Raw genomic sequence first — 25,070 nt, forward strand, 5'->3', positions numbered from 1 at the left:
TCGCTGACAAGCTAGAGGGTGTGTCTGGTGATATTATATGTTACCCAGGTTATTGTTAGAGCTAAACCTAGCTTTTGTAGCTAATCTTTCAACCAAGGTTAGGAGTCTATCCTCGGACAAATTCACAGTTGATGGACTGTCACTGCATTGCTAGACAGGTGCTGGAAAAAACAGTTGGCAATGTGAATAAGTTAACACTGTTGGTTTTTCAAATATAATGAATCATTATTGAATATTAATGTCCAAATAACACTGTATACAATATGGTAGGAGGGTTAAACTTGCTAGCCATAGGATAGGCTACAAAATGAATGAACCATTTTGTATGCAGGAAAGACAGCATGAAAACACTCCAGATGTAGAGCAGGCTTAGGAAACAGCATCAGGGCTTCAGGTGAGGTTTGGGGGGGGGGGGGGGGTTGATAGGTGGATGTCCCCACCAAGTCTGAGACCAAACCTACGCCCTTGGGTAAAGTCATACCCTTCAGAAGGTGAGTCAGGCTTCTCTGTGTGAATGTAAATTCAACATGAAGAATGATAACATGACCATGTCATGTTTTGGTATACATGCCTCTGAGGCCAACACAAAACCCCTCTTCTAGAACATGTTAATTGCTGCAACAGAACGTGTATAACTGCACTTTTGAAAACCACTTATTCCACTCGTTATGTGTGGTTGCGTGCATTACTGTGACATCATTCACAGCTGGGACACTTAATGATTCTTTCTAAAAGAGAAAATCAATAATGAGTTGCATGCGCGCAGATAATGACCCCGATCCGTCCCCACCACTCTCCCTACGTAAGGCGATGTAAGCAATGTTAGCGTGTATTGGCGTGTATAACGTTGGCCTATGCAAGCAGTTGCTAATACATCTTGTTTAGATACACATTTTATTTAGTGAGCATTTCCATTCATTATTTCTCCAAAGTTCATTCAAACGAAGGCTCCTTAAGGATCCTTCGACACACACTGGTGCCTCCTCTGCCTGGAGGGCCAGGAAAAAGCTCACCCACAGGACCTTGGTATGTGGCGCTACAGCACTACTCACTCAAAACAGTCTTACGTCTGTTTCAAGCTAACGTACATGACGAAGGAGAGTGTATATAACCAGTAACCAAATGAGGAGTCATCAGGTGTTTCCTGTGTACCCCCTCACTCTCACCAGGCCAGTTCACCACCATGTCCTTCTCCTACTACAACATGGGCATCTGTGACTATGCCGGCCGCAATGACCAGTCCTACTGGCTTTCCACTACGGCAGCTGTGGCCATGATCCCTGTGGCTGGCGAGGAGATAAAGGAGCACATCAGCCGCTGTGTGGTGTGTGAAGTGACCTCCCTGGGTATTCTTTCCTGATGGTAAGAATAACAATTTATATGTCCGATTTGTATGTAACGCATATACATACTGAACCCTGCTGCACACAGGTGCTGGTGATGAGGGGAGTGGGCAGTCTCTGACATCATCAGGGAAGCTGCCTCTGAGACTTTCATGCCCAGACCTTTGTGGAGTGCCAGGGGTTGTGTGGCACGTGCCACTACTTTGTCTCCGGTCTCCTGTCTGACGCGTGTGGACAGGAGCTCCTCCTCACAGGCCACGCTCAAGGATGAGAGGCAGCAGGGCCTCAATGTGGGGCGCTGCAACGTCTGCATGAAGGAGGAGTCCAGTCTTTCTTGGTCGTCTGCCTTCAGCACACATCCACACACAAGAACTGCACTGAAAATGCCCTGCGACTGGTACAAGAGGCAATGTCACACAACTACTGGTCACAGACTTAACGTGTGATTATGCAACAGATGCTCATGAAGGCCTACTCGCTGACAACTCATTGAGAACCTATTCTGTGCTGTGAATTCGTAGGCAACACTCACACACCAATTTACATTGTAAGTCTACATTGTGATCCTCGCAGGTGTGCGCCAGCCGCCAGGCCGTTATGTAAATCTGACTGTTGAGGTAAAGGGACAAAAACACAGTGTGAATTATACAATGCCAATCGGGAGGTCAACTTCTTTTCCAGAGCGTGTATTACTCCCCTTCCTGTTGTTTTTACTTCTTTTGGGGGGGTGGGGGGGGTTAGGGTATACGCTGTCTCACCAAATGTAACTTGAGCTATAATGATATTAACAAAATAAATCAGTTATACAATGAATTCTGTGTGGAAACAAGGAAAGAAGGATCCACAGTTTAGTCCACAGACTTGTGTTAATTGTGTGCTAAAAGTGTTGTGATTTCAGTAAGAACAAATGGGCTAAAACCTTGTAATTTTTGTTGTTGCTTGCTACACTGTTTTGCTAATCTGTTTTCGATGGGGCACCGATTTCGGTACAACACCTGTATTGTTTGCAGTCTCAGGCAAGGGCAGAGGTAGCAGAATCTGCACACTGCCACAGGTATTATAACTTTATTTTCAATTTGACCAAAGCCCACAATGTTTTATTCTTTATTATTCAAAGTATTTTGCCTATACTTAAATGATCCTGGCAATGTCATTGCAGATTAAAATTACCATTCTATATATTTATTCATTTAATGAGGAGGTGGCAGAATCTATCTATTGCTTATTACCTGATGTCGCAGTGTCTTTGGCTCGAGCTCTCATGACACCTGCATAACGGGGCTGAAGGGGTGCATTGATGCTGAACCAACATGATGGGTACGTTTTTAGGGGGCAAGTCTTGCCTCACAAAATCATTCACAACTGGGACACAATGATTTTCTCTAAAAGAGAATCATTAATGAGTTGTGTATCTCAATACTTCAGTTGCCAAACATAAAATGATATTCCTGGTACAACATTGTATCCATAGAGGAACTTGACTCAAGGTATGGTGTCAAAATGAAGAGTTTAATTAGATAATCAAAAAAACATGACCATGAAACTATAAACACTATGAAAAAGTAAAAAACAATTAAAAAAAATAAGGTATCATTCTTGCTTGTTCTGGTTAGTGATCTTTTGCTGTACATTCTATGTGCACTACCTGGTGTATTTAGCGTGACGTAGAGTGAATGAAATATAATGTAATGTCCTCAGACAGGTCTTTCCATAGCATAGGCAAGAAAGTCTTCAATATGTCATTTGTTGGACATAAATAGTCAGTGTGGGCTCTTCTGTGTGGGTCCTGCAGTGAGCTCTGAGATTGCCAGCATGGCTAAAGGTTTTATCACAGAGGTCACAGCTGTAGGGCTTCTCTCCAGAGTGGATTCTGCGGTGAACTGTGAAACGGCTAGCATGGCTAAAGGTTTTACTACAGAGGTCACAGCTGTAAGGCTTCTCTCCAGTGTGGATCCTGCTATGAACTCTCAAATGGTTGGCCCGGCTAAAGGTTTTACCACAGAGGTCACAGCTGTAGTGCTTCTCTCCAGTGTGAATTCTGCAGTGAGCTGTGAAATTGTGAAGATGGCTAAATGTTTTACCACAGAGGTCACAGCTGTAGGGCTTCTCTCCAGTGTGGATCCTGCTGTGAACTGTGAAATTCTGAGCCTGTCTAAAGGTTTTACCACAATGGTCACATCTGTAAGGCTTCTCTCCAGTGTGGATCCTGCGGTGAACTGTTAAATACCCTGCCTGTCTAAAGGTTTTACCACAGAGGTCACAGCTGTAGGGCTTCTCTCCAGTGTGGATCCTGCTGTGAACTGTGAAACCTTTTGCCTGACTAAAGGTTTTACCACAGAGGTCACAGCTGTAGGGCTTCTCTCCAGTGTGGATCCTGCTGTGAACTGTGAAACCTTTAGCCCGAATAAAGGTTTTACCACAGAGGTCACAGCTGTAAGGCTTCTCTCCAGTGTGAATCCTCATGTGCTTCTTGAGGTTACTGGATGAGGAAAGGCTTTTCCCACATGTGTCACATTGATGTGTCTCCATAACTCAGCTCCAAATAACACTGTATACAATATGGTAGGAGGGTTAAACTTGCTAGCCATAGGATAGGCTACAAAATGAATGAACCATTTTGTATGCAGGAAAGACAGCATGAAAACACTCCAGATATAGAGCAGGCTGAGGAAACATCATCAGGGCTTCAGGTGAGGTTTATGATAATAAAACATTTTGTTGTTCAGCATTACAGTCTCATCATCACAGTCTCTTTTTTGGAGAGTGCATTTTTTAGAGTATATAGTTATACTAGCTCTTTAGGGATAGTATACAGAATGGCATCTCGATTTGGGCTTTGGGTGGAGGGTTGATGGGTGGATGTCCCCACCAAGTCTGAGATCAAACCTACGCCCTTGGCTAGCATCAAGGAGAACTCTGACGGCCTTATCAGTCATTAATGAAAAACTTAATGAAATTACTTTGCAAACAACTTCTGACTTCAAAAGCTACCAAATTCTACTAATAAAATAGACATATTTTGACAAAGCTTGCTACTTAAAGTACCTGTTTTGTTTGATGCGGGCTTCTGCATTTCAGATAAATGGCGATTTGCGCGTTTGTATATTTCTGAATGCCATGGAAACGCTCAAACCAATGAAAATCGATTTAAAGAGCCGACGTTACACGAACTCTCTTCATTTGGGAACGTCATTTCCTGATAAAGAGCCGAAGTTACACGAACGCTCTTCATTCGAGTACGTCATTTCCTGATTTTCTATTCGGTGGTGTCCCAAGAACCGGGACCACGTACCTCGTCACTTTATGCATTCACCAGACAGCGTGTGTTTTTAAGGTATGTAGCTCTACTTTAGTAAAGTTTGTACTTTTACTGCTCTCATGTGCATCATCATAAAATACTACTCGTCACTCCCGAATCATATGATTCGTTCGAAATTAATGAATCGTTAACTAACGTCACTAGTAGGCTACCCATTGTTTCGAAAGGTCGATACCGCTTCGTGAGCACGGCTTGGACCGTAACATCAGTTAAGTGTCCCTTCGTCTGAACGTTTATTTTGAGACTTAATGTATCCAAAGATCGAAACTATGTTCTAACAGATATGAAGGTACTGTAAGTGCTAGCATTAGATACGCTGCCTATGACGTTGTATCCAGGATTTGCAACTTGTGCTTGTTTATTTTTATTCATTTCGGTGCTAGCTAGCTAGCTCTAGCTTTACTTCGATTGTCTTGTCAGCTAGATTCAATGTTTGTCTTTATTAATGGTGATATTTAATACGTCGTGGAACCGAGTTGAGATGTTCTCAATTCTATGCAGATGAGGAGCGATTTTCGCTAGCGATGGCCAATTGGAGTGTTTTGTTTCTCGTAAACATTTCTAGCAGTCCAGGTTTCAAGTAGCCTGGCTGCCAGCCCAACTTCTCCCGCCCACAAAAAAATGGGTCTGGAGGGTCTCGTATAGACCTATTCAGAATGTTTGTAAACAAAGGTTGCCAAGACATTTCCGTGTGGATAACTGTCATCCTGTGTTAGTAGGGTAGTATAGCATAGTAGTTCATAGTAGTTCGTTTAAAGATTATATCGAAAAGATTAACGTCATGCCGAAATATTGGTTTGTTTTGGGTTGTAATGTCAAGTACACAGGCATGTAAAGGATAAGGCTTTTTCCGTTTTGCCACGGTTAAATCGAAATCGACCCAACGGTAGTGATGGGCAAATCGAGGCTTTTCGAAACACCGAGACAATTGAAACATTGGAGTCGGGGCCTTAGAAACGCTCGAAACCTGTACTCAACAGCGACATCTGCTGGCAACTACGAACATGGCATAACTAACGCTGTTGTAGCTAATTACACATGTCGTTCTAAAGGATCCTTGTGGTTGTACGGAATTATTGCCGTCTGCAATGCAGAAAGCGTGGTAACGAATACGGGAGCGATGGCTTTCATGAAACAATACAATTAAGTCCAATTATGATTTTCGAACTGTTTGAGACGATAAACTCAGTGTACAGTTGTTACATACTCATAAATATATACTGTATAGGCTATATATAACGTTCTCTAACAGTCTCCAATTATCTCAAACTATCTTAAACTCACAAATCTCACTTTTCTAAATTTGATTGGCTTCGAGATGGTTTTGGGAGCGGTGATCCCACCTCCTTCTACAGAGACACGAAACATTTTTAACAAATTACAAATCTTTTCTACAAGTACACAAATATGTTTACAGTGGTCCATCTCCTGGCACTTATTTCACGCCATACCATAGTCTCGCGTATTCAAAACCTTTGGCTTTGCCGCCTCATTTTATACCCCGACACGTCAGAGTCTTTTGGCAAGTACGAGACAGGTTTCGTTCAAGATCACATCACAAAACGTTTCGAAACACTTTGACACGTGACCGGAAGTGTTTTTAAAACCCGTCTCGAAACGTTGTTCCGATGCAATGAGTGTTGAATGTGTCGGGACAGTATCGACACCTTAGTACCGAGCAGCCCATCACTACCCAACGGAACCTGTGGATAACGTTAGCACAGATCCAGCTAGTAGCCTAGTCTTCGTTTACCGGGCGGTCTCGCTGCATCTAACGGTACCAATGCAATGAACAGGCTGGCAACCAACCACTCATGACCGGATTTAAGGAAGACATTTCCTCACAGATCATTTATAAAACGTTTTTGTTGGGTTGCTGTTGGGTAGCACAACGTTGGGTTAGGGTAGCATATCGTGCAAGCTTGCTAGCGTGAGAGTACTTGTCCAGTTGATGTAAATAAACAAACTACACAAAGTGGCGTGATCTTGCTGGAGTTTTTCATCTACAGGCCATTCCATTTCAGGCCTAGACCTCAGGTCAAACTACAAACATCATAAAACACTCAAGGCTCTAATAGGTATCAAGCCCTATGGCTCAATATAATTTGTTTCCAAAATGTGGGGAGAAGGATTATCAGACCAGAAGATCAGTGCACAGTCTGACTTGTACACTAACATCAATTCAGGAGATCAAGTTATGGCAGACAGGGTTTTTTGATTGTTGAAGAACTGGCAAAATGTGGTGCCACACTGGTCATGCCTTTATTCCTCAAGGGGAGAAAGCAGCTAAAATGTAGCTAGGCCAAACACTATGATAACTGGCCATGAAAGCAAAATACAAATATTTCATTACTTACAGAAATCTGATATCTGTATATTTAGGATGTTTAGTTATTTAAGATTAGCATAGATGTAATTTATGTTCTGTGTTCTTATGTTAGGCATATGTAAATGCCAGGTGCTTGCGTTGTCTTAAGAATGTGCATCGGACAATAAAAGACTTGAACTATATGAAAACAATATATATATATGCTATATACAGGCGTATACCTACTATATGAATCAGTAGGCTATTAAACTGATAAGAAATCTTAATGTTTGCTTTAACCAACATTAACATTTACTTTTCTACTGATAACTCTGCTTCATCGATCCACAAATCCTCAAAACTGCTCATCATTACAATGATAAAGTTTCCATAGTCAACAAGATAGGTACTTAATTAACCCCCGAAGGAAAATTATTGTGTCCAGACGGATAGCTAGAAAGCTCACGCAGTCCAGAAAATCTTTAATCGTTAAGTTGGATATTGTAGCTACAGCAGCTACAGCAGTAGCTAGCAATCTCAGTCACTACGAGTTTGATATACCGTTACAATATTATCGTTATTCGCTAACAATATCAACAGCAACGACATCGGGAACGTCTCGTTTTTCCGTTCACAGGCATAATCAAGAAACGTAATATAATCATAATGATCCTAAAATGTGTTCGTGGTTAAATGACATGGAGAATCCTGTTGGCTTCAATGGCTTGTTAAGGTTAACTTTCGCCAGCCAAGATCGACGTTATCCACCCGGAAGTAAGATATTTGTTGTTGTGACGTCAGGCTGAAATGTCCTATTGGGGACAACTACAGAAAACCCAAAATCGGGATGGAGCAATGAAATTGCCAGGGCGGGCTTTATACGATGATGGACAGATGATCAACAGTAACGTAATCAACAACGTCACGAAAGAGCCCTTGGGTTGAATTCGTTTTCAACAAAGAACATAATACGTTGCTCTGATTGGTTGTAGGTCTATCCAATTGAGCGTTGAGGCATTTGTTTTACGAGTTCGGTTGAAACACGCTCCGTACTCAAAGCCCAACGGAGGGTTTTCAGACTCATATTCTGACTAGAATTATGAGTATGACAACGTCAGGCTAGGTTTCAAGGGGGAGGAGAAACTAATTGTTTGTTTGGCTGCTTACCCAGTCCTGTACGATACATAAATGTTAACAAATAAAAAAACAATGCATGGCGCAAGGTTGCCGCAGTTGTTGGTCTTGTACTTTCTAGCTAGCTTGCCCGGGTGAAACTCCCTATTGTGGCGACAGATTAGCAGACACTTTAAGTAGGTTAATATAATGAAACGTTTTTACACGTCACCGTGTATGTCTATTAAACTGTTTTGTATTTTATATACAAGTTGTATTTTGATCGTTGCGAGTACGTAAACCCAAGTCTGCACACTTGGCCATTACAACTACAACAGTGACTGAGAGAACTACATTCTACATTCATCTGTTTGAAACGCCCCCGAGCGTGTTGAACTGTGGGATAGCAAGCGATTCGCGTTGCTGCAGTGTGAACGCACTGTTACAGGTTGTCCTCATAACATTCTTTATCATTCCATATTACTGTGCATCGAATATCGAATATTTATAAAAAGACTGCAAAGGTTTCCATCTGGCTGTTGCGTGTCAGCGATTTATGTAGGAACTATACTTTGTAGTGGCGGAAGAATGACGGTTTATTAATAAACTTGGTTTCTAATTGTTTTTATTTATGAAACCATATTCAATATTTGTAGTAATATATTTCTGTTTTAGAAAAGCAATAAGCCCCGCAAGTCCGTGTTTTGCGCTGATTTTAGAACAGGTAAGGGGAGTTGTTAGACACAACGCGAAGGAGTTTACCCGCCACCACACAAAATCACCCGCATTTGGCTGGTGGCGGGTGCTAATTTCCATCCCTGCTACCTACCAGCGCGCACTATGCCCCTCCACTCAATGCTTGTTACTGTTTTGTGGGAGTTGCTTTAAGGGGAGGAGGTGGGATATTTTGGTTGGAATTGTATAAAAAAAAGAGGCTAAAATCACTAGCTTCACGCTACTTGCCTACCCTGCCATTTACTTGGAACTGTTTCTTCCAGATCCCCTACTGGCCAATCATACTTGATCATGGGCAGAGACTAGACAGAGAAGACACCTTAAGGCTCCAGAGAAAGGCACTCAACCAGAGAGACTAGACACTCAACCAGAGAGACTACAGAGACTCAACCAAAGAGACTACAGAGAGAGACTCAACTGGAAACGGCAGTAACCAGACAGCGGATCAACCAGAGAGAAACAAGCTTCCAGAGACTAGATACAGGATCCAGAGAGACCAGACACAGAACAAAGAGAGAGCTGAGTTATGGAGACACATCACAGTGATACATGTGGGAAGAGCCTTTCCTCATCCAGTAACCTCAAGAAGCATATGAGGATTCACACTGGAGAGAAGCCCTACAGCTGTGACGTCTGTGGTAAAACCTTTAGACGTGCAGACCATTTCAGAAATCATAGCAGGACCCACACAGGAGAGAAGCCCTACAGCTGTGACCTCTGTGGTAAAACCTTTAAACAGTCTGGGAAGTTAACAGTTCACCACAAAATCCACACTGGAGAGAAGCCCTACAGCTGTGACCTCTGTGGTAAAACCTTTAGCGATGCAGGACATTTCAGAACTCATAGCAGAACCCACACTGGAGAGAAGCCCTACAGCTGTGACCTCTGTAGTAAAACCTTTAGCCAGGCTGGTAATTTCAGAGCTCACCGCAGGGTCCACACTGGAGAGAAGCCCTACAGCTGTGACCTCTGTGGTAGCACCTTTGGCAATGCTAGCAGTTTCACAGTTCACCGCAGGATCCACACTGGAGTGAAGCCCTACAGCTGTGACCTCTGTGATAAAACATTTAGACAGACTGGGGAATTAACACTTCACCGCAGGAGCCACACTGGAGAAAAGCCCTACATCTGTGACCTCTGTGGTAAAACCTTTAAACGGTCTGGGGAATTAACAGTTCACCGCAGGACCCATACTGGGGAAAAGCCCTACAGCTGTGACGTCTGTGGTAAAACCTTTAAAAAGACTGGGGAATTAACAGTTCACCGCAGGACCCACACTGGGGAAACACCCTACGTCTGTGACCTCTGTAGTAAAACCTTTAGCAATGCTACCAGTTACAAAGTTCACCGTAGGATCCACACTGGAGAGAAGCCCTACAGCTGTGTTATCTGTGGTAAAACATTTAGACAGTCTGGGGAATTAACACTTCACCGCAGGGGCCACACAGGGGAAAAGCCCTACAGCTGTGACCTCTGTGGTAAAACCTTTAGACGGACTGGGCATTTAATAGCTCACGGCAGGACCCACACAAAAGAGAAGATCTGAACAGCTCACATTGACTATTTTGAAGAGAAGGGGGGCGCCTAGTCTTCATTGTGAATACCCTTTTTTATTTTTTTACCTGTTTTGTATTCGATGATATTTCATTATCATAGTATTGATTATCTTACTATTTAGATAATAAACTATTATTGTGCCTTTTTGAAGTTACTTGTTCTCCTTGAAACTTATCTATCAAGCCACGGCAGTGAAAACGTTGATCTTGTCTGGTTGATGCGGCTAACTGATTATAAACAGACTTTTGGAGTAGGTTTTAACTCAAGGCTTCTGAGTCACTCACAGTGGATCTCACGCTCTGAAGGAATTTACCGGAGCCTCTGAGTGATCGATTACATATCTTACTAGGTCTACTATGGTTAAATCCATATTATAGTAGAGATAAACGACTGATTAGTGAACACGCATACTTTAGGGTCGGTGCTCTGATCAAGCAGATGATTTTTACCTACGTCATAGTTTCATGTTATTATCTTTTTAGCGCTCAGGGTTACAGGTAACACACTTGTGCACATGTTTAAAATTTGAGTCAGATATTAACAAGTCAATTATCTCCCTGAGAATCTAACCAAAAGTGAATTGTGGTTCCCAAGCCACAGACACCAAGCATCTCTGGCCTTTCAATTCACCACCTACAAGTTCATGTGCAAATATGATCCACAGATCCAAAACGTCGAGAGCAGCTGCCCAGAAACGGAACTTTGATGAGCCCAGATATCCAAAATGAGCTGCTGGAGTCCGCAGCCTCCTTGCTGTTGCAGTGCAAGAGGCAAACCAATGAACCTGCATTCTGACAGCGCTTCAATGGAGACTAGCAGCTAACCACTGGATACCGTTAGAAAACTGCTGCTCTGAGTGATGCAGTTTGTGAGTTTTAAATGTTTAGTTTTTGACAATCAAGTGCCACCCCAAATAAGACTGGCCAGAGCTGGCCCCCTCAAAAATAATGTCCTGGCTGTTGGCAGAATTCTGTCACCTCCTCATAAAAGGAATAAAATATTTCGAATGTTCCTTTTAATCTGCGATGATAATCTGGTTCATTTATGTATTGGCAAAATACATTGAATGATGGAGAATAAAACATCGTGGTCTTTGGTCAAATTGAAAATAAAGTGAAATGACCTGTGGCAGTTGTTTGTTGCTTGAATTCTGCAATCACTGCCCTCGCCTGAGACGGCAAACAATACAGGTGTTGTACTGAAATTGGTGACCTATCGAAAACAGATTAGCAAAATTGGCAAGCAACAACAAAGAATGACAAATCACAAGATTCAAAATGTGTTTTTATTGCAAGGCAACATAAAAAATCCCACAAAAACATGATTCCACAAAACCAAGAGAAAACTATTTTATTATCTACTGTATAAAATGTTGTGCTTTTACACACGGAAGGTATGTAATTAACATCCCAAAGGAGATTACAGGCACGAACACGTTACACAAGCATAGCAAGGACACCAGTCAACACATGAATGTGTTCACTCTTCAAGTACATCATAATGTGCACCCCTTCATGCATGGTTAGTATATTAACTGAGGACTTCCAGTCTCTGGAAACTGTAAACACAATTGATTTAAGCCTGGGTAAGATATTGCCTTGTGCTGTAGCCCTGATTTTAACTAAGTTCTCATGGCTGTATGATTGCATTGTAAAGTATTAATACTGTATGTTGCAACATAAGGATTTCTTTATGTGATATAAAACAAGTTAAAAGATGTTTTTCATTAGTACGGAATGCTCGTATGGCTGGAAAGTTACGAGCTGAGCTGGATTCCAGTTTAACAGCATATAAAGAAACAAAGAGATACATCCACCATATTAAACACCAGAACATATCAGACATCAACTCAATTCAGAGAAGGTTAGACATCCATTACATAACTCTTACCCAGTGGGAAACATCTCATTTTTATGGCCCCTAGAGATGATTTTTTTTGCACCCATCTCCCAGAAACTCAACACATGGACTGGCCCCAGGCAGCCACTGTACTACTTTAGTCACAGTTCCCAAGAAAAACCTGAAGGTTATTTAAAACTGTTTGCCAAGTCTGTTATTACTGTGAACTTGTTGACCTTGCTTGGAAGTTCTCGGTATGTATAAACAGTCCATGTGCAGGTATGTGTGTTTACAGCAGGCTCATCTGTACCCCGTACTTTCATGAAGAAAATGAGTGTCCTCAGTTATCAAACAAAGCTGTCACCCCACATGTGAAACCTACGCCCCTGGTTTACAGATACAGTTCTGCTAAGCGATGGAAGCCTACAGGATCTGTGTGTGTGTGTGTGTGTACTGTGTGCATAGAAGACAAACCGGAAGAGCAGAGTGTACCGAAGAAGAGCATGCTGTTCATTTACAACAAGGTCACAAGAACAGTGTACAGCCATTGTCAGACACAGATCCGGAGCATCCTAACATCAATGGAAGGCCTGCATTAAAACAAGCGGTTGTCATTAAACAGGCACATATGTGGATGAAGCACCTGTTGCATGCAGAAACAGCTAGTGCTCCATCTACCAACAAATGTGAGAGTAAGAAAATTAGGACCATATTGGTGTTGTTCTCTGACCGGAGAAGGGAAATGTTAGCCATCAGAATAAGGATGCTAGCCATTTACAGTATGGGGGAGAAACTACAGGTTCTAAACGGACAGACTGTGTGGGAGGTGTGAGTTGGTAGTCTTAAGAATGGCATGGTTACAGGGTAGTTTGAAGGATGGCATGGTTACAGGGTAGTCTTAAGAACGGCATGGTTACAAGGCAGAGGATGGCATGGTTACAGGGTAGTCAGAAGGATGGCATGGTTATAAGGTAGTCTTAAGAATGGCATGGTTACAGGGTAGTCAGAAGGATGGCATGGTTATACGGTAGTCTTAAGAATGGCATGGTTACAAGGCAGAGGTTGGCATGGTTACAGGGTAGAGGATGGCACGGTTACAGGGTAGTCTGGAGAGTTGATCGTCTGGCACAGCTGTAGGTTGGCACGCAAGAATGGCATCCAGGTAGATGCTGGCACCCTGATTGATCCACAAGGCAACAGACACACACACTAGTCGTCCTACGAAGGAGAAAACAAGATTGTGACAAGAAGTGTGCGCTAAGTCTTCATTTTTGATACCCAATAAAACCATGTGGGAAACCCACCCTGAAATGGAATATCTAAAGCAGGGGTTCCCAATCCTGGTCCCCGGGCCTCCCTGCCCTGCATGTTTTAGATGTTTCCCTGCTCCAACACACCTGATTCCAATGAATGGGTCGTTATCTAGCTTTTATTAAAACAACTCATTGAGAACCTATTCTGTGCTGTGAATTCGTAGGCAACACTCACACACCAATTTACATTGTAAGTCTACATTGTGTTCCTCGCAGGTGTGCGCCAGCCGCCAGGCCGTTATGTAAATTTGACTGTTGAGGTCCCATTCCAATGAATGGGTCGTTATCTAGCTATGCAGAAACCTGCTAACGACCATTCATTAGAATCAGGTGTGTTGGAACAAGGAAACATCTAAAACATGCAGGGCAGGGAGGCCCAAGGACCAGGAACCCCTGATCTAAAGAATACTAAGCGGTGGCATCACTTACCCACTCATCATCATCCACACCCTGGAAGGACTCCTGTGGAAGGGGGTCGTCCATGTTCCCCAGCTTCGCCACCATGGCGCTCAGCAACTGGAACACACACACAGAGAGAGAAGTCAAAAAAATAAATAAAAAAAGGTCACCGAAATGGTTAAACCAATCATAATGAACACACAGACTCAGGGTAGATATACGCACCTCATCTTTCTTCTGCTCATCAGTCTTCTCCTCCAGGTAGACAGAGGAGGGCAGGTACTTCCTCACTGGGGCCTCTTTGGGAGCCTCACTCACTGACACACACACACACACACACACACGTCATAAAACATGGGAAGGTTCACTAGCGGGGCTAAATTATAGATACTGTTTATGAAATATGTTTGTGATATCTTCCATAAATTAGTGTTGTGTCTTCTCTGTGCCTCTGTGTACCTGGGGTCATGTGTGTGTGTGTGTGTGTGTGTGTGTACCTGGGGTCATGTGTGTGTGTGAGTGTGTGTACCTGGGGTCATGTGTGTGTGTGAGTGTGTGTACCTGGGGTCATGTGTGTGTGTGTGTACCTAGGGTCATGTCCTTGGGTCTCAGGCTGATGGTCCGGTGCTGGCCGTCGGCTCCAGAGAGCCAGGCGGAGGCAGTCAGGGCCGAGTCCCACCACACGGCCGTGTCAGGGTACACGTCATCCTGGAAAAACTCTTTCTGCAGGGGGACGGACGGAGGGGTACACACAGAGAGACAGAGAAAGACGTCAGCTGAAAAAAAGCCATTGCGCAAGCCTCTACCAAGCTGCTGGTCTCCACATGCGCACCAGGGGGCGCCAGACAGACTCACCCTGACTCTGGGGACCCTGAAGGCCACAGGCTCTATGGTGGTCTTGCTGAGCATCAGACCGCGGGCCACCTCCACTTCACGGACGTCACACTCTGTCTTGGGCAGGAAGGCCAAGCCCTGCGCACAGGAAACGGACACATTCATCTTCCTCTACTTCCTGTTTGAGGGTGTCACTGATCTTGTGTGACATAGGTATTTTTTATCTTATTTTTTATTTTTACTACTACTTTACTAAAATGGATTTCCCTGCATCACAGAGAGGGTGAAGATCAGTGATTTTATTTTTAGGAAAGCAAATAAGTCATCAGTCAATTCACCAAACAGGGCACTAATTGGGTGCTGATGGAGAGTGATGGATGGAGAGTGATGGATGGAGAGTGAGATGCATAGTTGGCGAAGCTATTCTTGCCCTGCGTCTCGTACCACTGACCACAGCAATACCTCTCAAACTGTACAGTTCTAGAGCTTGATTATCTGCCAACACTGTGTACACTGCCTGTACATTTTGGATGCTAAATGAGCCCTTGTAGGTGATGTGAGCTGGTACCTTGTGGGGCTCTGGAGAGTTGTAGCTGCTGCACTGGAGGAAGTAGGGCGCCTCTGGCAGGATCTCAAAGATGTAGACGCGCGTGTCACCCTGGGAGAGAAGGAGAGAGATCAGTCCTTGTCACTTACTCGGAATACACCAGTGTCAAGATTAGTTGAGACCCCCCTCCCCTCTCTCTCCCCCCCCCATCCCTCCCTCCCTCCCTCTCTCCCTCCCCCCTCCCCTTCTCCCTCTCTCCCCCCCTCCCTCCTCTCCTCCCCCGCTCCCCCTTTCCCCCCCCTCCCTCCCTCCCACCTTGGCCGTGAGGACAGCGAGGCTGGTGTCTGGGTCGTAGTAGGGGATGAGGGTGGAGGGCGACATGTCGGCGGGGGCGCTGGCGACGGACCCGGAGGCCAGGGCGTCGGCGAGGAACAGGTAGAGCAGCCGCTCACTGCGACTGCAGGGAGACGAGACACACACACACACACACGTTTGAACCCCCGCGAGCATGACGTGGGTCACGCCGCAGTCACACGTTCTTGCGTGACGCCAAGTGCGTCTTGGGTGTTTGGGAGACGAGTGAACATGAGACAAAAGGTGCGTTGTCCTTCACCTGTCGAAGCCGGACACCAACAGGTATTTGCCGTCACACACCCACACCACACGAGCCCCCCTGTGCCCCTCTGGACCCGGGCCCTCCTGGGAGGGGGGGGGGAGAGAGAGAGAGAGACAGAGTGAATGTGTGTGTAAAAGAATAGCAATGTACTAAGAAGCCACAAACTATTAGAACAACAACATTTGTCCTGGCATTCTAAGTAGTGCAGTAGTATGGGTACTGAGCCAGTCTCATTCTAACTAGTGCAGTAGTATGGGTACTGAGCCAGTCTCATTCTAACTAGTGCAGTAGTATGGGTACTGAGCCAGTCTCATTCTAACTAGTGCAGTAGTATGGGTACTGAGCCAGTCTCATTCTAACTAGTGCAGTAGTATGGGTACTGAGCCAGTCTCATTCTAACTAGTGCAGTAGTATGGGTACTGAGCCAGTCTCATTCTAACTAGTGCAGTAGTATGGGTACTGAGCCAGTCTCATTCTAACTAGTGCAGTAGTATGGGTACTGAGCCAGTCTCATTCTAACTAGTGCAGTAGTATGGGTACTGAGCCAGTCTCATTCTAACTAGTGCAGTAGTATGGGTACTGAGCCAGTCTCATTCTAACTAGTGCAGTAGTATGGGTACTGAGCCAGTCTCATTCTAAGTAGTGCAGTAGTATGGGTACTGAGCCAGTCTCATTCTAACTAGTGCAGTAGTATGGGTACTGAGCCAGTCTCATTCTAAGTAGTGCAGTAGTATGGGTACTGAGCCAGTCTCATTCTAAGTAGTGCAGTAGTATGGGTACTGAGCCAGTCTCATTCTAAGTAGTGCAGTAGTATGGGTACTGAGCCAGTCTCATTCTAACTAGTGCAGTAGTATGGGTACTGAGCCAGTCTCATTCTAACTAGTGCAGTAGTATGGGTACTGAGCCAGTCTCATTCTAACTAGTGCAGTAGTATGGGTACTGAGCCAGTCTCATTCTAAGTAGTGCAGTAGTATGGGTACTGAGCCAGTCTCATTCTAAGTAGTGCAGTAGTATGGGTACTGAGCCAGTCTCATTCTAAGTAGTGCAGTAGTATGGGTACTGAGCCAGTGTCTCCACCGGGGTTGTCCAGGTCACCTGTATGGGCTCAGCAGAGCGGCGAGGGTCGTAGACGCGGACTTTGCCGTCCTTACACACAGTGGCCAGAAGCTTCCCATCTGGGCTCCATGCTATGCCAAATATCTACACATTCACACGCGCAGGGGAGGGAGAGGTCATGGTATGCCTGTTGTCATGTTGTCATACACAATGTCAGGCGAATGCACATCTGTACATGAACAATGCACTTTCCATAACTCCTCCCCTTCCTCCCTGAGACCCTCCCCTTCCACCCCCGTCACCTGATCCTGGTGTCCGATGAGCCGTTTGACCTCGTTCCCAGACTCCAGGTCCCAGAGGCGCACAGTCAGGTCGTAGGACGAGGACGCCAGCAAGCCTGACGCCAGGGGGTGGAACTTGATGGAGTAGATCTTCTCTGTGTGGCCTGGGATTGGATGACACAAATGTCACTCAAATCTGACCAGTTTATTGAAAAAACATTAGGCAAATGGAAAGTCAGAAACATACATCCTCCATTCAATAGTCATGATATCGTCTCCTACGGGATGAATAAAGTACATTTTATTTCAGTGTATGAATATGGTCAACTACTGAACCAGCGAAGGCTGGGTGTGGCCCAGGTCTCTGGAGCCCAGAGCCCCTGCTGGGGCCTGTCTTACCCTGCAGGATGCACTCTGGCTCGGTTAGGGTCTCAGTCAGACCCCCCTCTGGTACCTGCCACACCCGGATCTTGGCATCCTCACCAGCTGTCACACACACAGACAAAGACATCCAAGTATGGGGGTCAGATGGCTGAGCGGTTAGGGAGTCTATTAATCAGAAGGTTACTGGATCGATTCCTGGCTGTGCCGAATGACGTGTCCTTGGGCAAGGCACTTCACCCTACTTGCCTCGGAGAGAATGTCCCTGAATTTAGTGTAAGTCGCTCTGGATAAGAGCGTCTGCTTAATGACTAAAATGTAAATGTAAGTCAGGTTGGTTGGTTTGGTGACGCTCGCAAACACAAACACACACACACACACAGACACAGTCTCTTACCCACAACCAGCCGCCGTGTGTTGAAGGGGTCCCAGCTGAAGTCGGCCACATTGACAGAGTTCTGGATGGTTGGCAAGGCAGTGTCTGGCAGCTTGCCAGGATGAGCCAACTGGAGGAGGGGCGGGAAAGAACTTCAGGTTAAATCTGCATTGCAACAACCACCATTATACATAATACTAACATATACAGCCTATATGACAGTTCCTATGTATTTTTCCGTGTTGCTTGACTATTCATGCGGTGGCGCCATTACCTCAAAGATTGCGATCTGGCCGCCTGAGATGGCGAGGGGAACCGCCACGCGCTGGCGGTTGACGCAGAAGCCGTCACACTCGCCAGGCGTGGTGAGGTTGAGGCCCTTCAGGTTGGTGAAGTGGGTGTCCCTGTGCATCACCGTCCCCTGGATGTGGCGAAACTTGGAGCTGGGTCCTGGGGAGGGATGTCATGTCGTTTACAACCGCTTCAAAATATGACCTCGACCCATTTCAGCGTTCCTCTTTAAAGCCTTCGGACTGCGAGAGTACTTGATTTACCAGTTGATTTGCCGTTCTCCAGTTAAGGACCACAGCCTAATTGCCAAATTGTGCTCCTCAAAAGCCACACTGAGTGCACTCTATCTTGCATCTGGTCAACATCGCTTACCAAATACAGGCCAGACCGACACCACTAAGCCTAACTTTTAACAAAAAATATATCTCGACAAGGCACGTTGTAAAAGCACTTTGAGTTTCTGCTATATTTTCGCGAGGAAAATCTAGACGAATTCTAAACTCACCCGAACACAAGGATTCTCCTTCTTCGACACAGTTATTGGCCTCGGAAACAAGAGCGTCTGACGCATCGTTTGCGAGGTCGGGTTGAATAAAAGGCATAACTTCCATAAAGACATCATGCAGAAATATTCCGCTCTCGATCAGTTTATTGACCAGATCCTTGCGTTTCAGGAAAACGGCGACCCCGTCGTCCCAATCCGATGCAGAAACTATGTTCTCGCATCCTACTATTTCCCCTACGGCGAGGAGAAGTTCTTCCAAATCCACGGAGGGCTCAGGCACACACCTGAAGCCGTTCTCCGGGCTGAGCGAATCATCGTCGGATTCAGAGTCGGACGACATGCCCACTAAATTTAACGGCGACAACGTAAAAAAACCACTAGAAGCTAATTAAGATACTTCAAACAACTTTAAACAAAAAACGACGCCATTTAATAGACAGCGCGGAAGTTCTGGTTAAAGTACAAACCAACGTCACCTGCCCCCTCTTCCAAAACAAACTCCCGGAAAGTGGTCCAGAAACGGATTGGAAGAAATAGGTTTCAGGTGCGTTTACGATCCACGCGCATGTCATTTTCACATCCACAACATCATCTGACCACAATAGAAAAGAGGTAGCTATAAAAAGAGACGGTAACCCGAGAGCCAAAATTCAATTCAAAATGTAGACCCATGATCATACATATCAAAACATAAAAATAGAGACTGTTTGCGCGTGTGGCCGTGTCCGTGTGTGCGCGTGCATGTGTGTGTGCAGTAGCCTACCCAGCATGCTGTGGATGGTCTTGGTGCTCTGGCTGGGACTGGGGCTGGGCAGGAACCCAGAGGAGAGGCCGGAGGTGGAGGAGGGGGAGCGGGAGGGGGCGGTGCTGCTGGTGGGGGTACTCAGGGGGCTGCTGGAGGACTACACACACACACACAAACATAAAATACACATTCACATATACACACACATATACCCAAACCAACACACACAATTTAATTTGAATTTTAACTCTTATTCCAAGAAGTCACTCACTGTATATAGGAAAAGAATGACATTCGTGAAGTGAATCATCAGTAACCCGACGGACAGGAGAACGTGGTGTGTTAAAACACTCCCCCTGACTCCCAGCCTGTCACTCACCTCTTTGCTTCTCCCACTAGGCAGCTCCTTCTTAGCAGGTGTCTGATTGGCTGGTGGCTGAGAGCTGGACTTGGAGCGCTGGTCTGGGTGGAGGCTCACTCGCTCCACCTGCACACACGTGATTGGACGTGTCACCAAGATGAGGTGGTTCAACTCACCCCTCAGTATAAATACCGCCCCCACCTGGCCATCAAAGAGTTAGCGTTAGCTTAGCTGGTTAAAGCGGTGTTATCTAAAGGCGGTGGTGGTGTTTACAAGTCAGAGGACCCGAGTTCAAACCCCAGTTCGGGCGAGGCTGGGAGGAAAGTGATTCTGACGAGCACTGTGGCTACACCTGTCGCATGCGCTTGAGAAGACAGAACAATGCAGGACCACCTCCACTCTGAATATACATGGTACATTCCTGTCCCATAAATGTTCATCCCACAATGCAGGTGTGCAGTGCAGGTGTGCAGTGCAGGTGTGCAGTGCAGTGCAGGTGTGCAGTGCAGGTGTGCAGTGCAGGTGTGCAGTGCAGGTGTTTAGTACAGGTGTGCAGTGCAGGTGTTTAGTACAGGTGTGCAGTGCAGGTGTTTAGTACAGGTGTGCAGTGCAGGTGTGCAGTGCGGGTGTTTAGTACAAGTGTGCAGTGCAGGTGTTTAGTACAAGTGTGCAGTGCAGGTGTGCAGTGCAGGTGTTTAGTACAAGTGTGCAGTGCAGGTGTTTAGTACAAGTGTGCAGTGCAGGTGTGCAGTGCAGGTGTTTAGAACAAGGGTGCAGTGCAGGTGTTTAGTACAGGTGTGCAGTGCAGGTGTGCAGTGCAGGTGTGTAGTACAGGTGTTTAGTACAGGTGTGCAGTGCAGGTGTTTAGTACAGGTGTGCAGTGCTGGTGTGCAGTGCAGGTGTGCAGTGCAGGTGTTTAGTACAGGTGTTTAGTACAGGTGTGCAGTGCAGGTGTTTAGTACAGGTGTGCAGTGCAGGTGTTTAGTACAGGTGTGCAGTGCAGGTGTTTAGTACAGGTGTGCAGTGCAGGTGTGCAGTACAGGTGTTTAGTACAGGTGTTTAGTACAGGTGTGCAGTGCAGGTGTTTAGTACAGGTGTGCAGTGCAGGTGTGCAGTACAGGTGTTTAGTACAGGTGTTTAGTACAGGTGTGCAGTGCAGGTGTTTAGTACAGGTGTGCAGTGCAGGTGTGCAGTACAGGTGTTTAGCACAGGTGTGCAGTGCAGGTGTGCAGTGAAGGTGTTTAGTACAGGTGTGCAGTACAGGTGTGCAGTACAGGTGTGCAGTGCAGGTGTTTAGTACAGGTGTGCAGTGCAGGTGTGCAGTGCGGGTGTGCAGTGCAGGTGTTTAGTACAGGTGTGCAGTGCAGGTGTGCAGTACAGGTGTTTAGTACAGGTGTTTAGTACAGGTGTTTAGTACAGGTGTGCAGTGCAGGTGTTTAGTACAGGTGTGCAGTGCAGGTGTGCAGTAAAGGTGTTTAGTACAGGTGTGCAGTGCAGGTGTGCAGTGCAGGTGTTTAGTACAGGTGTGCAGTACAGGTGTGCAGTACAGGTGTGCAGTACAGGTGTGCAGTGCAGGTGTTTAGTACAGGTGTGCAGTGCGGGTGTGCAGTGCAGGTGTGCAGGCTGTCATGCTGAGAGGAGGCAGTACCAGTTTGTTGTCTCCTCTCCACCACTGTTCTGCTTCCATGGCGGCAGTGCGACCCAGAGTGTCTGGGTACAGGTCTGCATGGAACTCCTGCCCTGACTGAAACACACACACACACACACAGTATATATGACTATTCATCTCCTTAAAAGGCATCGGTTTGACTTCTGATTGGTGGGCCGGGATCGGTCTCTGCCCACCTTGCGGGGGACGTGGTAGCTGATTGGTACGATGTAGCTGTCCGTCAGCTGCAGGACGCGCACCACCTCGCAGGACATGACGTCCAACGCCAGTTTGGGTACCATGGCGATGCCGCGGGTGGGGGCGTCGGTTAGGCAGTGGCTCACTGAGGAACGAGGAAGTGACGGAGAGAGAGATGGAGAGAGAAACAGAGAGAGAGATGGAGAGAGAGACAGAGAGTTCAAGGAAAGGAAAAGAATGATTTAAGAGGGATATTTATGGAGGGATTAATAAGGAGGAGTATGAAGAGGAGGAATACCGTTTTCTTTAGAAAAACATTCCCTAAAATATTGAAATAGCTAAAACAAACATTTAGACACCTGACCTTACACCCACGGACAGGAACGTCCACAGTCCTACCTTGAGACAGGAACGGTTCGCTGGCAGACACCTCGAAGCAGTCCACAACACTGTCTCCCTGTGAGGAGACAACATTAACATCACAAAAACAACAACATCATCATCATTAGGAATGTGAGCCTGAGATATCGCACTGCGATATCACACTGCCCTGGCAAAACATGCACATTGATACATTTAGCTCTAATCTGAAGGGACGTAAGGTGCATGTATAGCAGTGTTGCAGAGCTATGGATGTACGGTGCATGTATAGCAGTGTTGCAGAGCTATGGATGTACGGTGCATGTATAGCAGTGTTGCAGAGCTATGGATGTACGGTGCATGTATAGCAGTGTTGCAGAGCTATGGATGTACGGTACATGTATAGCAGTGTTGCAGAGCTATGGATGTACGGTGCATGTATAGCAGTGTTGCAGAGCTATGGATGTACAGTGCATGTATAGCAGTGTTGCAGAGCTATGGATAGACAGGGCAGCACAAGGCCTTACCTTAGCTGACACGATGAGCAGGCCAGAGTCAGGATCAAACAGAGGCATCAGGGTCCTGAGCATGAGGAGAGAAAGACAGAGAGAGAGAGAGAGAGAGAGAGAGAGAGAGAGAGAGAGAGAGAGAGAGAGAGAGAGAGAGAGGGAGAAAGAGAGTGAGAAAGAGAGGGAGAGAGAGAAAGAGGGAGAGAGTATAGGTTAGGAATTGAACCCAATTCCAAACTGACTTGCCCATGGGGTGGAATTCTGAAGTTCCTATCAATGACCACCAGGTGGAGTAGTGGTGCCACTGAAAGCAGAAACACTTCTGTGAAATCCATCTTTCACAACAACACACACTCACACACAAAGGTTAAAGGCGAAGTGGAATGAATTATTCAGCTTTTTATGGTCTGGGGGGGGGGGGGAATATATTTAGGATTAGATCATCCATTACGTATCCCAGTGTTTAGAGCCGGACTTCCAGCCTCCCCAGCCTCTCAGATCCCCTGGGCCAGAGGACAGATCCTGGGGTGGGGGCTCCGGTCACCAGCCTTCTCCCCTGCTCAACACTAAGCAGATTTATGGATAAAGGAGATTGTAACCCCCGCCCCCCAAAAAACTACAGACGACAAAAGGATCAAGTAAAACGGAAGCTATGGCTTTCGTGTGGCACATGACCTGGCGCACACACACACACACACACTCCATGTCCAGTAAAGTTACTTTCTCCGGAAGGTTTCCAGGAGAACTTCCAGCCCCTTGTGGTAGTGACACAACCACCTCACCGGGCAGAGCGAATGGCAGAGCCTCCCCGAGAGCCGTCATGGTTGGAGATGGATGGAGGAGCAAGAGAGAGAAACGAGAGCGTTTGTCGTTCATCGGGACGGCCAAAATGGCCAGATACCAGCCCATTTAACAACTCCACAAACATTACCGTTACATGACATCAAACCATTTGATGAAATCATCCCATCCACAGGTCACCGATTCATTTACATTTAGTCTTTTTTTAATTTACTTTACAAGATACAAGACGTGACACAGATGAACATGTTGGTAACAAACTCCTGGTAACAAACTAAGAGAGAGAGAGGGAGGTGGAGAGTTTGATGAGCGACTCGACCCAGAGAAAGAGAAGCGGAGATGAGTAAGAAGGGACACGCAGGATGATAGAGAAGAAATAGCCGACACGGCTGGTCAAGTCATCATGCACCTTCATGAGGACATATGATGATGATAAAGTGGAGGCCCATTCCGGAGCCAGGCCATAATATGTACCCACCGTGTCCCCACGGCAACCAGACACGGTCATGATGTCATGCTTTATAAATGTGACTGTAATGACAGGCTTGAGACTGTGTGCCCTGCTGCCTTTGCAGTGACACACAGCTGTGTGTGTGCACACTAAGTGTGTGCACAGGGAGCGTGTGTGTAGCGAGTGTGTGAGTGTGTGTCTCGTGACTGTGTTGTTATGAGATCGCCAGGGCATGGCGTGGGGTGGGACATTAATGACTGAAAATCACGCTCAAATAAAGAGTTAAAAAATCCCCCAGTATGCAGGTTACTAACAGGAAACAGGGGTGATATCTTTAAAGTCCAAGAACCAACTTAAACCACCCAGGAGGAGATAAAAGGTATTTTAAACTCAACAGAATTCCCAAAATGCTTGACATGAAGCACCTTCTTCCACATGAACAGTTCTTAGTCGTTCAGCGACTTCCCTGAGTGAAGTAGCTGAACCCGCCGAGCCAAATGACGTTGTGTCTTTGGGCAAGGCACTTCACTTGCCTCGGGGGGAATGTCCCTGTACTTACTGTAGGTTGCTCTGGATAAGAGCGTCTGCTAAATGACTAAATGTAAATGCTTCTCTGTGTGTGTGTGTCCTTGTCTAACTCAAAAAGTAAAACAGCTGGCGTAGTTCAGAGCCAAACGCATGACTGATTCGCTAGAAGCTGAAGAAGGAACCAAGGTACCGTGGTGTTTCTCTACCCTCAGCCAGCCCGTGGACACCGCTGTGGGGAACACGGCCAGCCTCCTGCTGGGTTCTCCTGGCCAGATCAGGGTTCTCAGGTCGGGGTGATGTGATGTAAGTGGAACTGATTGGAAACCTCTCACTCTTTCTTTCTTTCTTTCTTTCTTTCTCTTTCTTTCTTTCTTTCTTTCTTTCTTCACTATGATTTGACTGAAAACTGGGCCCCTCAGGGACCCCTCCCTCTCTCTCTCCCCCTTCCCTCCCTCCCACTCTCCCCCCCCTCTCCCTCCACCTTCTTCTCCCCCCTCCGTCCTGGGGGCTTGTGAAGTCGGAGAGAGTGGCGGCCACGCTTCGTTAGGTCAACTCAGTGTTCCCACGTCCAACACAGTCCACAGGGAGCGCCCAAACACCTCCATTCCCACACCCCCACGCTCCCTGTGTTCCTCCTCCCCTCCTTTCTCCTTCTC

The 25,070-nt window shown here is 46.1% G+C and overlaps 3 protein-coding genes across 3 annotated transcripts in view; 1 reads left to right on the plus strand and 2 right to left on the minus strand.

Moving 5' to 3' along the window:
• Nucleotides 1-2,841: 2,841 nt before the first annotated feature.
• LOC146253966 (uncharacterized) lies at nucleotides 2,842-4,441 on the minus strand. Its single transcript, XM_084677206.1, has one exon. The coding sequence runs from the start codon at nucleotides 3,870-3,872 to the stop codon at nucleotides 3,075-3,077; it is 798 nt and encodes a 265-aa protein (XP_084533332.1). The 5' UTR covers nucleotides 3,873-4,441; the 3' UTR covers nucleotides 2,842-3,074.
• A 151-nt stretch (nucleotides 4,442-4,592) lies between these two features.
• On the plus strand, nucleotides 4,593-11,503 carry LOC146253967 (uncharacterized). The gene is made up of 2 exons (XM_084677205.1): nucleotides 4,593-4,677; nucleotides 9,082-11,503. The coding sequence occupies exon 2, from the start codon at nucleotides 9,345-9,347 to the stop codon at nucleotides 10,362-10,364; it is 1,020 nt and encodes a 339-aa protein (XP_084533331.1). The 5' UTR covers nucleotides 4,593-4,677; nucleotides 9,082-9,344; the 3' UTR covers nucleotides 10,365-11,503.
• Nucleotides 11,504-11,643: 140 nt separating this feature from the next.
• The window catches only part of coro7 (coronin 7), a 112,090-nt gene continuing 98,663 nt past the window's right edge, over nucleotides 11,644-25,070 (minus strand). The window contains exons 10-28 of the mRNA XM_084678421.1: nucleotides 22,653-22,707; nucleotides 22,165-22,222; nucleotides 21,765-21,910; nucleotides 21,568-21,663; nucleotides 19,938-20,045; nucleotides 19,577-19,715; nucleotides 18,292-18,467; nucleotides 18,039-18,147; nucleotides 17,660-17,746; nucleotides 17,282-17,424; nucleotides 17,019-17,123; nucleotides 15,921-16,006; nucleotides 15,623-15,764; nucleotides 15,329-15,418; nucleotides 14,782-14,898; nucleotides 14,514-14,649; nucleotides 14,152-14,243; nucleotides 13,957-14,043; nucleotides 11,644-13,432 (exon numbers count right to left, since the gene is read on the minus strand). Coding sequence (XP_084534547.1) covers nucleotides 13,424-13,432; nucleotides 13,957-14,043; nucleotides 14,152-14,243; nucleotides 14,514-14,649; nucleotides 14,782-14,898; nucleotides 15,329-15,418; nucleotides 15,623-15,764; nucleotides 15,921-16,006; nucleotides 17,019-17,123; nucleotides 17,282-17,424; nucleotides 17,660-17,746; nucleotides 18,039-18,147; nucleotides 18,292-18,467; nucleotides 19,577-19,715; nucleotides 19,938-20,045; nucleotides 21,568-21,663; nucleotides 21,765-21,910; nucleotides 22,165-22,222; nucleotides 22,653-22,707 — 1,981 coding nt within the window. The 3' untranslated portion in view covers nucleotides 11,644-13,423. The remainder of the gene's footprint in view (nucleotides 13,433-13,956; nucleotides 14,044-14,151; nucleotides 14,244-14,513; nucleotides 14,650-14,781; nucleotides 14,899-15,328; nucleotides 15,419-15,622; nucleotides 15,765-15,920; nucleotides 16,007-17,018; nucleotides 17,124-17,281; nucleotides 17,425-17,659; nucleotides 17,747-18,038; nucleotides 18,148-18,291; nucleotides 18,468-19,576; nucleotides 19,716-19,937; nucleotides 20,046-21,567; nucleotides 21,664-21,764; nucleotides 21,911-22,164; nucleotides 22,223-22,652; nucleotides 22,708-25,070) is intronic.

The sequence above is a fragment of the Hypomesus nipponensis genome, chromosome 17 (assembly GCF_054491055.1).
Source record: "Hypomesus nipponensis isolate SF chromosome 17, ASM5449105v1, whole genome shotgun sequence".
NCBI lineage: Eukaryota > Metazoa > Chordata > Actinopteri > Osmeriformes > Osmeridae > Hypomesus > Hypomesus nipponensis.

Excerpts from the sequence above, each read along its gene's own strand:
- LOC146253967 (XM_084677205.1), top strand. The coding sequence starts at position 9,345 with ATGGAGACACATCACAGTGATACATGTGGGAAGAGCCTTTCCTCATCC.
- LOC146253966 (XM_084677206.1), bottom strand. The coding sequence starts at position 3,872 with ATGGAGACACATCAATGTGACACATGTGGGAAAAGCCTTTCCTCATCC.